At 41.2% G+C, this 16,019-nt stretch overlaps 1 protein-coding gene across 2 annotated transcripts in view; it reads left to right on the forward strand.

Moving 5' to 3' along the window:
• Positions 1 to 16,019, forward strand: part of INTS4 (integrator complex subunit 4) — a 1,189,969-nt gene that overhangs the window by 362,444 nt on the left and 811,506 nt on the right. For both annotated transcript variants that reach the window (XM_044073339.1, XM_044073340.1), the window contains exon 8: positions 13,808 to 13,928. In XM_044073339.1, coding sequence (XP_043929274.1) covers positions 13,808 to 13,928 — 121 coding nt within the window. The remainder of the gene's footprint in view (positions 1 to 13,807; positions 13,929 to 16,019) is intronic.

Raw genomic sequence — 16,019 nt, forward strand, 5'->3', positions numbered from 1 at the left:
TGGCCGAGTTGGAGCCGACATTCGGCTCCGAACCCACGGGTAACAATGTGAGGCGACATGGACTACATACATCGAACGTTATGGTGAGTACATAACTTCTTGCTTTCTTCTGGTGAAGCCATTCTTTTTTTGATTTAGATGTATACTTGTGGTCATTGTCGTGTTGAAAGGTGAAATTCCTTTTCATCTTAAGCTTTCTAGCAGATGCCTGTAGGTTTTGGGCCAAATGTGACTGGTATTTGGAACTGTTCATAATTCCCTCCACCTTGACTAAAGCCGCAGTTTCAGCTGAATAACAGCAACCCCAAAGCATGATACTGCCACCACCATTCTTCACCGTGGGATGGTGTTCCTTTGGTGATGCAAAGTGATGTTTTTGCACCAAACGTACCTTTTGGAATTGTTATTTATGTTGGAGACATGGTTGTTGAGAATCTCATCTGGGGAGAGGAGTGAATAGTATGCGTCTTGAGAATTAACAATAACTGAGTTATGATGAGAGAGAAACAATCTCGACTTCTTGTAATACATGAAGTTTTAGCTGCTTCAATGTTATACTAGTTGCAGTGGGGGAAAAAGTGTCGAAGTGCAAAGTGTTCGACATCTTTAAAAGTCATAAACACTTCCTGCCAATGCACAGTCAGCAGTCAGAAGCTAATTGTCCTTTATGAACAAATAGATTAAAAAGCTGTTAGACACTTCTTTGTCACACATTTTTTGTGATAGCTAGGCATTTTACAGCTTTTAAAGCTGTTCTAGCATGTCAGCAATGTTTTATGGTGACTGGGACTGGCTGATAAGTATGCTGTAGCATGAGACCAGAGCTTAAAAGCATTGAAAGGTACATAAAACTCTGGTAAGCACATTTCTCCTTATGTTAGAAAGATACTTAATAAATGTCGACACATTGATTGTGTTGTCACCTCACAGCAAGAGGTTCTCCAGTTCGATTCTTGGCTAGGGTGCCTTCTGTGTGGAGTCTGCATGTCCTCCCTGCATTCCTGTGGGTTTCCTCCGGATGCTCTGGTTTCCTCCCATGTTACAAAGACATGCATCTGGAGCGTTTCTCCCCGGGCCTCTGCTGAAAATTGGCTTAGTTCCAAGTCGGACTTTCCCAGTAAACAAATGTTACCCAAATAAGTAAATAAAGTAAAATAAATAAATAATAAAGTTGTATTTTCTCAGATTCACCACCTCCAGACATAACTGCAAATATAGCTTCATTTTGATTAACAAGTTGCTCTATTCCAGTTTGCAAAGCAAATTTTGAAAATAATTTTTGCCTCACACACAGAAAAATCTGTACACATATGTCTCTTCTGCTTAAGTAAAAAGTCCAGGTATATAACAGATTTCTGGCCTAGTTAGAGGAAGTTGTACGCTCTTAAGGAATCACCCCCCCCCACCCCCATGTATTGCATCCCAGGCATACGGTCATACACGTTTCATAGAGCTTCCCACTGTAAGCAGCTGGAGAAGACATTCTTCCTGAGAATCCCTCCATAGGCATGAGAGTCCACCTCTGATTGAGGCACAAAAGTAGTCTCCACTCCAAACCTCCAGTCTCATGGTGCACAAGACTGTGAACTTTCCCTTGAGACTCTAGAAAATCTGCCACTGCTTAGAAAAGTTCTCGTCTTATCAAGAATAGATCACCTAATTGGTCTTATAATGATGCATTAACCCAATGTGAGGAAATTTCTGCTTTAGCTAATAATAGTACTGCTTGACTACTCTTAAAGAAACTTATTTGCATAGTATTTACATCACATAATGGTATTAGCAGGGTTTAAAGTCAAAGTACTTAAAGATATAGAATTTTTACAGTGTTTATGATTGCCTGTAGCATTCAGTATACACAAATGCTACAAGCGTAAACAGTATTTTACATTATATGAGCATGTAGATTGTATTTGTTTATTTAATAGGCAGGTTGCTGTCATTTTCAGTTTTTTCTGTCATTACGTTTAGAGTTTTAAAGACAGCATATATCTCATATTTCTAGAGGTTGTTTATTCATTCACTAATTTACTTTGTTCACTGGGTAGGTGGTCTTGTGGAGTGACAGTTTTCAACTGTAGCCAGAACCATATTGGAAGTTACAGCTTTTCAAACACTGAATTACAGTAAATAATAGTTATACATTCTCAGCTATGAACAGTATCACTCGAGTACAGGATAAGTGTTCATTATACACTCACAAACATGAACAGTATCACTTGAGTACAGGCTAAGAGTTCATTATACACCCACAGACATGAGCAGTATCACTCGAGTACAGGATAAAAGTTCATTATACACTCTCAGACATGAACAGTATCACTCGAGTACAGGATAAGAGTTCATTATACACTGACAGACATGAGCAGTATCACTCGAGTACAGGGTAAGAGTTCATTATACACTCACAGACATGAACAGTATCACTCAAGTACAGGATAAGAGTTCATTATACACTCACATACATGAGCAGTATCACTCGAGTACAGGATAAGAGTTCATATCTATCTTGTTCTATTGGGGTCCCCCCCCCTCCATAGGAGCAAATGACTTGTGTTCCCTATTTTCAAACAGCTGATATGGGGCTCCATAGACGTAGTGCCTCAAGGAGAAGAGTCCACTGTTTTCTGCAGACATTTCCTGGTCCTCAGAAAGGGTGGGCATTGTATATCTGTCTTAGTCTACTCGTGGTCAGTCTCAGTACTTAAGTTCAGAATGCCTGCATTTTGAATACTGAATCTTGCATTCCCTCCTCCCCCTTATACTTGTAGTACCACACCTCCATGTTCCCATCTTTAATGAGTTACACATTTTCTGTGATTCAAGGCAGAGAACAGTCCTTTCCAGATGTTCTTCATGTTTCACTGTTGCAGTCATTACATTTGGGTTATTTGCTTGTAGGTAGCCCTCAGTCGGCCTGATTAACAAAGTCTTGGGTCCTGTGTCGGTTGCTGTCCCTTATTCCATGACGTCAGGGGTAAAAAACATACAGCCAATGCCATTACACCAGTCTTTCTTGCCGTGCGGTGCCCAAAGCAGAAGCAGTTCGCAAGTGCCGGTCAGCCGACTCCTGAAATTTTCATTTTTCGAGTTTCAGAACCGAAGTCTTCAACTAAAGCTAAGTACTCCATTGGGGAAACTTTTTCTTGCTCCTTTCCGATGTCAGTAAAAGTTAATAATTGCATTACTTGTGGAAAGAAAATACCTCATAAAGATTTTCATTCATACTGTATTCCTTGCCTAGGCCCTGACCACGATGTACCTTGCTGTCGGTTTTGTGCTTTATTTAATTAGCGCACTATCCATCGTTGGTATATTTTCACCTCTAAATATTTCGGGTCTCAGTTTAATTATCCAGAAATGTCGTCTGTTAGCCATCCGACTACCGGGATTCCGAAAAAACACAAAGACAGAGACAGGCCGCCGAGGCCCAAAACTGCCGACGACGCTTCTCCTAAGCCAGTTGCCAGTTCGCCAGTACTCAGTGAGGCGCTTTTGCAGCCCCTGATACCCGCTACTTCTGATTCGCAGGCCTCTACTGAGACCCATTCAGAGTTCGGTATGCCGCGCGATGCTTCAACTATGGAACCCGCGGATGTCTCTACCTTGAATGGGTCCGGAGCCTCTGTGCCGGCACCAGCTTCTGAGGGTGTATTCAGGCCTGCGGACTTGCATATTAAACCGACGTCTCCTTCTTTACTTAGGCCTAAATCTAGATCCATGTCTAAAAAAACGACGCCCAGGCCACATGCTCAGGCCTCTAGGCCTAAAAAACAAATGATAAGAATGGCTGAAGATCTAATAACTCTAATCAGGGGTAGGGAAACCCCCCCCCCCCTTGTAAGAGACCTAGGACTGAAGTTGATTATGAATCTTCTGATCAGGATTCTGTTTTTTCTGATTCTTCTGATGATCTGGATTTGCCCTTATCTACTTATGAAGACTCTAATGCAGAGGACTCCATTCCCTCTGCTTCCCCTCCTGAGGATTTTTCTTTTGGGGAAACCTTACATACTCTAAGGGAGCATTTCCACTGGGAAAGCCAGGATTTTTCTGATTCAAAAAAGAGGCTTAGGGATTTCCTTCTCCTACCTCAGCATAGGCCTTTAGCTATTGCTCCTGTACTGGACATTGTTGATGATGCTTTTTCGGAATCTAGTTTGGCCCCTGATTCCCTGCCTCCTGCTCCCAGAAAACCTGACAAATACTACAGGGTTCCCGAGTCCCACAAGTTCCTTTTCAAAAATCCTATTGCTGATTCAGAGACTATTTCACAGGGGCCCAAGGGCATTAAGGCTTCTACTGCTAAAAATCCTACCCCTTCTGATAAGAGACTCCAGGGTGCTTGATAGATGGGGTAAGAAGGTTTGCACTTCTGCAACCTTGGCCATTAGGGCTTTAAACTGCCAGTTTCATATGCTAAAGTATCAGCAACATGTTATTGGACTGCTTAAACAGAAAATTATGTTGATTCCTGACTGTGTGGAAAATAAAGAATTACATGATTTAATGCATTCTGCTGAACAAGTTGGAAAACATACTTTGCAATGTGGTTTTGATTCATTAGAGGCCTCTTGCAGGGCTGCTGTTACTGGGTCTGTGCTCAGAAGGCATGCTTGGCTTAAGAAACAATCTTTGCCTGATCATGTTAAAGCTAAATTGTTGGATGCTCCTTTAAATCAGGACCATCTGTTTGGTAACAAGGCTGAGGAAGTTTTTAAAAAGATGGAAGATAAAGCTAAATCTATGCAAACCTTTAAAGATTTTTTACAAATTCAGCCTGCTAGATTTAGTAGGCACTGGCCCTCTAAGAATTGGTCCTTTCCAACCCCTTCCAGGTCTTCTTAAGCCAAACCCAGGCACAGCAAACCCCCCAGGTTTCAGTCCCAGGGGACACACAGAACTAAGCAGTGGGGGGCCTCCACTTCCAAATCTGGGAATAATAAGACTCTCCCCATGGTAAACTGTCTCAATGACTTCCTTTTAAAATTTCCAAGCACTTATCAACTGACTGCCCCTTTGGGGGGAAAGATTGCTCTTCGTACAAAGAAGTGGGAGCTCATTACCCAGGATAAATGTGTTTTTAATATAGTGTCCCAGGGATACAGATTTCACTTCCACACGTTGCCAACACCAAGTGGGTGGCCGGACCTACCCCCAAATCAGTGGTCAGAAGCCCCAAAACAAGTACTTTCTCTCTTAAGCATGGAGGCTATTCAACTGGTACCAGAAGAGGAAAAGGGACAGGGTTTCTACTCCAGACTTTTCCTGGTACCCAGAAAAGACAATTCATGGTGTCCTATCCTGGGCCTGTCTACTCTAAACACCTTTTTGGAGATTCCAAAATTCAAGATGCTGACTCTTCACCAATTACTTCCTGTGCTAGGCAAAGATACCTGGTTGGCAACACTAGATTTAAAAGAAGCATACCTGCACATCCCAGTCAGGGAATCTTGCAGAAGATACCTACGCTTCAAAGCAGGCTACACGCACTGTCAGTTCTCTGCACTGCCCTTTGGCTTATCTACTGTGCCCAGGGTATTCACAAAGTGCCTAGCTCCAGTTATTGCATTTTGCAGGCAAAGAAATATTCAAATATACCCATACCTGAACGATTGTCTAATTCAGGCAGAAAGCTAGGACATACTTTTGAATCATCTGGCCTTTGTAAAATGGGTTCTAACTTGTCTAGGGTACACCATAAACGAAAAGAAATCACACCTGGTACCCTGTCAACAAATTATATTCCTGGGAGAAAGCTTGAATACAACTTCCCAGATTTCTTACCTCATGCCAGAGAAGCAAATTCATTTGACAACCTACTTCAAACAAGTGGCCACAAAAACCCTGCTGTCTGCAAGGCAAATACTGCAAGCCTTGAGGTTCATGGCCTCCTGCATTCTTCTAATTCCATATGCAAGACTGCATATGAGGAAACTACAGTGGTATCTAAAAAGCCTATGGTGTCAACATTCTCAAGACCTAGAAACAATGATTCCTATCGTAACTTGCCTACGCCTAGAGTTCCTTTGGTGGGCAGAGGCCTGCCACCAAAACAACGGACTACCTTTCACACCTCCCCCTGCTGCCCAAACCCTAACAACAGACGCATCACACTATGTATGGGGGTCTCACCTGGCAGGGAAGTGCATTCAGAGTGCAAATGGAACCCAAGTCAAATACACCTGCATATCAATCAAAAAGAAATGTTAGCTGTACAGAATGCTCTGACAGCTTTCAAGGACCACATTCTTCCAGGACAACTAATGGTAAAGACAGACAACAGCACTGTTATGTGGTACATAAACAAGCAGGGGGGGTACACATTCTTATTATTATTTCACATTAGAGTCCCCTCTGCAGACTAGCCATGGCATTGTGGAACACAGCCTTGAGCTATTAAGTGCACATACAAGCTCAATTCCTGCCAGGAAAATTAAATGCACTGGCAGGCGGACTAAGCAGAAACCTCATGGACCCACACGAGTGGAAACTGGAACCAAGGATTTTCAACATGTTGACAAGCAAATGGGGGAGCCCAGATATAGACCTGTTTGCCTCTCCCCATAACTACCAATTGGACAAATTTTGCACAAGGACTCCCCACAAACAAGCCTGGAAAGTGGATGTTCTGTCCTTCAGCTGGAAAAAACTATCAGTCTAACTCTATGCCTTCCACCCTCTGCCTCTGCTTTCCAAAATACTACTAAAAATCAAACAGGACAAACCAAGGATGATTTTGATTGCTCCAGACTGGCCGCACCAACACTGGTACCCCCTCCTGCGTAGTGTGTCACGGTTATCTCCATGGCACCTCCCTCAGACTCCTTCCCTGCTGTCTCAGCAGGAGAACCAGATTCTGCACTCTCATCTTCTAACACTGAACCTTGCAGCCTGGCTAATTACTTAATCTCTCCTTTACCATCCCTCAGCAAACCTGTGATGGATATCATTTTAGAGGCAAGGAGGCCTAGTACTAGAAAATCTTATGTTGAAAAATGGAAAAGATTCTGTGCCTGGAACCAGTCTCAAGGAATGAGCACAGCAGCACCCAATTTACCTCAGATTTTACATTACTTAACTGAGATGCTTCACAAGGGCCTGTCTTTTTCCTCCATTAAAATCCACGCCTCAGCCATTTCAGCTCATTATAACACAGAACATCCTCTCTTCTTTCATCCACTGCTCAAGCAGTTCCTCAGAGGGGCCAAAAATTTGAGACCACCCAGGAGAGCTCCAATCCCAGCCTGGGACCTTAACTTTGTCTTGGAGAAACTCACTCTACCTCCTTTCGAGCCAGCTGCTACTGCAGACTTAAAATTTCTTTCTTGGAAAACAGCTTTCCTTTTAGCGATCACTTCACCTAGAAGGGAAAACAGCTTTCCTTTTAGCAATCACTTCAGCTAGAAGGGTATCTGAATTACAGGCCTTTATGGCAGTGGAGCCTTTCATCATCTTTCATGCGGACAGGGTGTCCCTCAGAACCAGTCCATCCTTCATGCCCAAGGTGGTATCCAGTGTGGTTCTTAATCAGTCCATTCATTTGTCAACCTTCTTTCCCAATCCACAGAATAAAAGGGAATGGATACTGCATTCCTTAGATGTGCACAGACAACTTAGATTCTACTTGGACAGGACTAAACCTCAAAGGAAATCTGAACAACTGCTGATGGCATTTGCTGCAGGGGCAGAGGGGAAGGCTATTTCAAATCAAACCATTTCTAAATGGATAAGCCATTGCATTAATTTCTGCTGTAAGCACCATGGAAAACCTATCCCCCAGGGGATCGGACCTCACTCCACCAGGGCTGCATCTACCTCTACAGCCTTTCTGAGAGGCGTCCCTAACAAGGACATCCTAGAAGCTGCTACCTGGAGTTCTGTACATACTTTCACCAAGCATTATCATTTGCCAATTTTCTCTAAATCCAGAGCTGGCTTTGCCACTGCAGTTTTGCAGGGCCTTATAGCTGGCCCTAATGCTATCTAAAATTCCTCCTCCCAACCATAGCTTTGGGAATCTACCCAAATGTAATGACTGCAACAGTGAAACACGAAGAACATAGTACAGTTGTGTACACTTACCATAAATGCAGATGTTCAAGTGTATTCACTGTTGCAGTCCTGGTTACCCTCCCTCCAGCCCCCTATCTTCTTTTGGCTATACCTCTACTTTCTTTTACTATGCTTAAAAGCCTTTTTGGTTTATTTGCTTTTTTGTTGGAGGTATATCCTTGTACTTTTATATTTAATTGCTTCCCATTAGGGGGGGCACCTGACATCTAGGGCAAGAAAAAACTGATGTAATGGCGTCGGCTGCATGTTTTATACCCCTGACTACCTGACATCATGGAAGAAGGGACAGCAACTGATGCAGGACCCAAGACTTTGTTAATCAGGCCAACTGAGGGCTACCTGCAAGCAGATTACCCAAATGTAATGACAGCAATAGTGAATACACTCGAACATCTACATTTATGGTAAGTGTACACAACGGTACTTTACCTTCTTGGCCTATGAGCCCTTTATTATTCCCAGAGTATTTATCAAATAACTGGCAGCAGCAGTGTATCTGAAGACTAGAGGTCTTGCACATTGACCTTTAAGTGGATCAGTGACTTCTTCAAGCCCAGACCAAACAGGAATTACAAAGAGCCTGAATTCACCATTGACTTTTTTGGAACCCGCAGTTCTTTACTTTGTACAAATTGAACCTGAGGCTGCACACAGCCAAGGTTTTTTTTGGTGGGTGCTGCTGTGAACACTTTAGAATGCAAGGTAAGGCTGTTTACCTCTGGAAAACGTCACATTTTTGGAGATCATCTTCCTCCTTTAGACCCAAAGGGGCCAGTGGTACTCGACATCTTGATGGATGCCAGTGCTTTTGTGTATCCAGAACAGGTTCACCTGGTGAATGGTGCATGTCAAAACAAAGGAGGGCCTACCATTCTCACTAAGAGAGTACAATTAAACCATACTGAATGATACTTCACATCTTGCATGAGGACCTACTCAGGAGCTCTGAACATCCAGTTCTTGTGGAGCTAGTCTCGTATGAAACTTCAGATTAACTTAAAAGAGATTTCAGTCATTTTTATCCCTCAGAATTTCAAATCCTTGTGGAAACTGAGGATATTTTTGCTTAACATAATCAATACCTTAATGATGTTGGTACATAAGCATGGTGGCACTTGTGTACTTTATCTAAAGCTGGGAATTGGTGACCTTAAGCAACATCCGAGGTGTTGCTCATTTTTCTGAGTCACTACAGCAACTGCCTCATTTCTATTCACAACATGCTTCTTTTAGCACATACATATTCCACCTGTGAGATGTGCTTCTATTTATCTAAATGGTAAACTAGTGTGTTTGTCATAACTGTAGTCAGAAAGCAGCACAACACCAAACACTACATTGCTTTAGCACCACAACAACACTCCATCATATGCTGAGGTATTAAAGAAGTCCCTATCTAAACCTCTTAGGCATCCTATTAGCTTATCTCAGCCACATTGCCACAAGATTAACAGCATCCTCTCACACACTGTTACTGAGAATCACCTGCTATGCAAGTCTGTAACCTCAGTGTCCCAAAAGCCTACAGCAAGGCCCAGGGCCTCCATTGTAAGACACACAGAGACAGCACTTGGTGGTCAGGTGGCAAAGAGTGATGTCACCCAAGCCACCCCATCAGTAAAATGTTTGTTATTGATTTAAGAACTCTCTCAGAGAGAGACTGTGCATTTTGTATTTTGTCTTTGACCTGGAAACATCTATCATCATCATCATCATCATCATCTGCAATTGCCTTGCTAATAGTAAGTAACTAGGGTACAGTCATTTCTCTTAGATATAGTTAAGAATATAGTAAAGATTAGTTTAGATGTTTTCTGTATTTATTGTAATTCTGAACTCTGAAGTGTGTGTGTTTGTGGGCTGATTATTATCTTGTTATTTTATTATTTATTATTAAATATATGTAAACCTATCTTTGTGGCTGATATTTGTGAGACATATTTAAGCTCTTAGTGTACTTGCATATGTATTTGGTGCCACTCTTAAATAGCCATGGTCAACACTACCATTTGGATAATAGTAGCATTACACAGTAGGATTGGTTACCCTTTGTAAAGGCCTTATAGTAGCTGATAAAGAGCTGGCTGGTGGCAGTGATAACTACCTTATAGTCTGGGCAGAAGGGGGCATAGCTAGTAAACCTGTGCCAGCCTTTCCCAGGTGTGTACGTGTTTGTATATAAATCAAATCTCAAAGTGTATGTGTGACAGCTACTTGGACAGGGGCACAAAGCACTGGTTGGACAGAGGGGGTACTGGAGGTTTTGGCTTGGCCACTCAGCTGAGCTCTCAACCCTATATCTATGCCAGTGGGGAGTCTTATTGGGGATCTGGAGAAGGAGGGAGAAACCAGCCCCAGACTGACTGTGATCTCTCTGTGCTCTTAAGGGAAATTGCACTTTACTGTGTCTGTACTTGTCATCCTCCCATTGTATATGTCCCTCACTGTTGCCAGTGGTGAAGGTTGAGGCTCCTTGACTACTGGGCCAGTGCAGGGGTATCACAGCAAGAATCTGGATCCAGTACAGTGATAGCACCGTCTCTGTTTGAGTACATTTCCCATCAGTCATTCGGATCCACTGGCCACTGCAGTGGGAAATCAGTATTTATTCCATAATCTGTTGCCAGATTCCCTGTGGTACAAATCTAGAACTGGTATAAGTCCTAAAACACACTAAAAATAATTATGATGATGTAGCCGAGAGCTGAACACCATCTACAGGCTCCTTCAGAGTGTGCAGAATATTGTAACAATTTGGAAGAGTTAACCTCAAATCGAATATCATTGCTATGAGTGACTTCAGCTATCCACACACAAACTAGTAAAAGCATACTACTAACAACAGATATGCCCGGAGATTTATGGACTTGATAAATGCCAGTGCACTTGACTGTATTGTCCCCCTACCCACCAGAGGTGGTATGTTTAGGTCTTGTTGCAAACATTGTCACACTTGTATCACCCAGCATATTATTTCCACCATAGTCAAATCTGACCAACTCACTGTAATCTTCTTCCTGAAAATCCTGCTTTGAGGATCTTAGTAACGCCTCTGCATTCAGAGGTTACTCCAAAATCAGTTACTTTTACATTTTTACTGATATTCACAAATGGTATAGCTGCCCAACAGACCTTCTGCCAGTGGATACTGCCTTCTCCTCTGAATTTTACTCATTAAGTAGATGCAGTTAGATATTCACACCCATTCAATGCTAGCATAATGGAAGGTTTAAAAGTCAACCCATGTGGTCAAACTCTCACATTGACAAACTGTAAAAAGAAAAAAAAAACAAAAATCTCCTGGTTATTTTAAAAAGAGCTAAACTTCATTATTATAAAACGATTTTAACATTGGTAAGTCTGTCAAGCCTAGCATTAATTAGGCAGTGCGAGGCTGACTGTGAACTTATGGTCACAGCCAAGTCAGAAGATAACCATAAGGTCTAAATGTATTAGAAATATTAGAGGTAACCACAATTTTGTACTAAACATAGCTAATGGTAACTCCTTTCTTGACTCCAAAGACAATGATATTCTTGCAAATTATTTTCCAATTTCACTCCAACCACCTTCCCATGTGGCCCCATTCCTTCTCACACCCCATCAAAAAATTGCTCTGTGCAAAAATTGAAAGGACTGTAAATTACGGGAAGAAACTGGATTGAGTCTGGGATTAATATCTTCATCTTTTAATTACCCAGAACTGTGTTGAACAGGTGCCAGTCTTTCCTTTATATCCCAGATCTTCTTGTACCTTTCATAGTACAGTAGAGAGTCCATTATCTGAACTAATTGGGACGTAGGGTAGTTCGGATAATCAAACATATAATTGAACCAGATAAAATTCTAAAAATGTTTTTGATGAACATTAAACAAGAAAAATAAAACAAATGTACTGCAAGTACAAAATGGTACAGTATATTATTGTAATGCAAGCTCAAAAGGCACACACAAATGAATATGTATGTTTACATATTCAGACTTTGGAAGGTTGCGTTCAGATAATTGACATTTCGGATAATCTACATTCAGATAATCGACTCTCTACTGTAAAAGTTTGCATACACTGTAGTTCATTTAAGAGTAGTTTATGTACAGTTACAGCTAGATGTCAACAGTATCTGAATCAATTCTTACCGTCTCCAGTAACAGTGCTGATTAACTGAAATAGACTGAATTATAATGTCCGTAGCTTCTGCACTCATTATGTTCAGAATTATTCCTTTCCTCCTGAATAATGTGATATTCTGGAATGCTGGGTATTTGGCCTGACTTCTGCATTCATTCCCAAATGTCTGTACCAAACTTAGGTGGACTGCACTCCATTGGCTTTCTGCGTATCAGTCTGAACTAGCTATAACTGACTTCTGTCTGAAGTATCTCTCCTAAATAATACCAAAACCCTGTAAGTTTCCTACAAGTATAGCCACCTCTTTAACTTTGGTTCCCAAGCCTTGTGCCATCTAATCAAGATCTCTTCAGGAGATTCAGGAGGATCTCAAGCCTTGACTGGGTTCACTCCTTTCAAACTGTTTTATGGTAGACACATTCCAAGCTTGCTAGATATAGCAAAACAAGGGTGACAAGAGGAAAATAACCCCCCCATAAAAGTCTGAAAGGACAATTAACCAACCCACAAGAAAAGCTCATGGCAAAGGAACACTTGGAAGGAGCACAGGAAGAGCAACAGATGGCATTTAATAGAAATGTTTTTAAGCACAGAATAAAGTACTTATTTTGGTGAAAGTATTTGAGGACAGTTTCTTAGTAAAGGTCTTTGCTGGCCTTGAATACTGAAGTTCGAACAAGCATATTTGTGTGTAGAAACTTGCTAGCAACAGGAGTGCCAAGGGCATAATTGCTATTTGGTTTGCTGGAAGGTACTCCGACTTGTAGCTAGGGGGTGAATTGGTATTTTTTGTTGGGGGGTGTGTACCTTATGTAGTCAGTGTGTAACTTCACAGCTATATTGCTATGGGTGGGCATTTCTCCCTGAGCATAGGACCTCCTGAAATAACAGATAAGGGTGATGGAGAGAATAAATCCAACCATATGACCCATCATGTAGGGGTGATCTTCCCAGATCAACTGAGATGGTAAGAATGTTATGGCTATTTTCTGTAACAGACATTTAGTATGACCCCTTACAAAGTAGAGTTTTGAAGACTCCAGATAAATAAGAGTTAATGGAAACAGTCCTGAGAACAGCAACTAAAATAATGCTCATGTGAAACTGAGGCTATGTCAAGAGGAAATAAAGACAGATGAATGTTTATAATGTAGAGTCAGAAGTAAAGTAGCACTTAATAGAAATGCTTAGATAAATCATTTGCCTAGTGTGTTACAGAAAAGAATGGGTTAGAGGCAGGGATCATGATTTTTGTATGTAAAGTGACGGTCAGCTGGATGATCCTGAGAGGCAACCTGAATGATTTCTTTGCAGAAAGAGCAGTTGTGTGTGTTGAACAACTTTTCTGCCATGTAACATGTTAAAACATGTAAAGAATTTTGGAAAGCTTTGGCAAAATAACATTGACAGTTTATCTAACAGACACAGTTGCAGACACAACAGGTATACTAGGCAGTGTCTGCTTTTCTGGGTTTTGTTAATTCAAAGTGATGAATATGTATAATTATTTTATTAAAAATGTTACACTAATTTGTTGTGGCCAGAATTTGAAAGATTTGTTGCCATATGCATTTGTCCTAACACTTTCGATTTTTTTTAAAGCATCGTACCTATTCCTTCATCCAGTGAAGAAATCCGTCTGGTTGATGATGCTTTTGGAAAAATTTGTCATACTATTAGTGACACATCTTGGGTAGTAAGAGTGCAAGCTGCCAAACTTTTGGTGAGTGATGAGTCTGTCTTTCTTCATTGTTTTTGTTTTGCTAAACATTTTTCATTCAGGGATTGTCAGTAAGTTTCAAATTTAGTTCAACATTTAATTTGGAAAGTAATGCTGTACACTGACAGAAAGGGTGGATGAAAGAAAGCAGCAGCACATTAACCCAAATTTGGTGAAAGGTACAGGGTGCATCATATCTGCCACCTTGTTGCACAGCTGTATTGTTTGTTCCCTTTGTGTTGCAGAGGAATCCCTGACTGCAGCCTTGGCAACCTAGGTTCAACTGCTACGCTTGGATAACAGAAAAACTAGTCTTGGATAGGGAATTTTTGTGCTCATCCATTCTGATGTAGTGGCAGGGAAGGGCTAGGCCCATCGGATGGGCACCAACTACAGATAGCTGGATGATGTTGCAGTGGAAACTGCCAACTGGCAAGCTGCTTAGGCCTGTCAGGCATAATATTTATTTTTATTTATTTTGTTGCATTTGTTTACTAGAAAAGTCCAACTGGAATAATCTCATTTTCAGCAGAGGACTGGAGTGTTAATATGCACTAAACATCTGGCATTGTAGGATTTGTCTCAATGGGGAGCTCTCCACACAGGGTGAAGATTTTGGGCATGCCATCATCCAGCCGTCTATGAAGACTTGGTGGCTGCCATCTCTCTTCCACTCAGTGGTTTGGTAGGCAAAATTTGGGAACAAAATGTTCCATTGGAGGTGTGTGAGGGACCAAGATGGTCCAGCGGAGGAGGTAAGATGTAAAGAAGAAAACAGCTGTGACGCTGTTTAATTTAGCAGTAAATGTGGATCAGAGGTTTTTAGGTAAGAGTAACTTAACATTTGCTTTGTAATTGCTACTGCCTATATTCTGTTTTCTGTGGTAGAGCTACTTGCTTACTAAGTCTGAAAAAAAACTAGTTGATGCAGATGGATACAAAGCGTGCTCTTAAAGAGAAGTCCATTGGATGAATTTGTACTTTTATTGGATATGTACATATGTGTGTGTGTGTGTGTGTGTGTGTGTAAGGTACATCATCTTCTTTTGGCTGCTCCCATTAGGGATCGCCACGGCAGATAAGTTGCTTGCATTTCTTTCTGTCCTCTGCATCTTACTCTGTCAAACCAACCCACCTGCGTGTCCTCTCTCACCACATCCATAAACCTTATCTTAGGCCTTTCTCTTTTCCTCTTACCTGGCAGCTCCATCCTTACCATCCTTTTCCCAATATACCCAGCATCACTCCTCAGCACATGTCCAAACCATCGCAGTCTTGCCTCTCTGGCTTAGTCTTCAAACCATCCAACCTGGGCTGACCCTCTAATATTCTTATTCCTAATCCTGTCCATCCTTGTCACACCCAGTGCAAATCTTAACATCTTTAACTCTGCCACCTCCAGCTCTGACTCCTGTTGTTTTGTCAGTGCCACCTTCTCCAAACATCTGCAGCCCATTCCCTACCATGGAGATATATATATATATATATATATATATATATATATATATATATATATATATATATGTATGTATATGTGTGTGCGTGTGTGTGTGTGTGTGTGTGTGTGTGTGTGTGTGTGTGTGTGTGTGTATATATATATATATATATATATATATATATATATATATATATATATATGTATGTATGTATGTATAACTAAACCTGTTTTACATTCAGCCTTTGAGGTTATGGGCCAGAATCGGCAGTGAAACAGTTACAAAGTTATGCATGTGTTTGTGTCCATTTATTGAACTGCAAGTTAGTAGATAAAGTTAAAAAACAAATTAAAAAAAAGAGAAAAACTAGTAGTCTTAAAACTTTGTTGATGAGCTCAGTCGCAATAATTTCCAAAAATCATGAAACCCAGGTAGTGCTCCAAAGCAACAAGCCTTTATTCGTCACAGACAAGCGATCCGCAGTAACAAAGTCAGAAATACTTTACAGTGTTAAACATATCAGCCTTTATACACTTAGAAGTAGGTGTGGAAGTATATGTATTGTTTAATTTTAAACTAGCCTATTCCAGGCAAACAGTATAAACAGTGCCGGAAAAGTGCATTTAAGGACAGCAAGTGCCCACCCACACACAATACT

Source organism: Protopterus annectens, chromosome 5.part1 (assembly GCF_019279795.1).
Source record: "Protopterus annectens isolate FY-2018-M chromosome 5.part1, PAN1.0, whole genome shotgun sequence".
Lineage (NCBI taxonomy): Eukaryota > Metazoa > Chordata > Ceratodontiformes > Protopteridae > Protopterus > Protopterus annectens.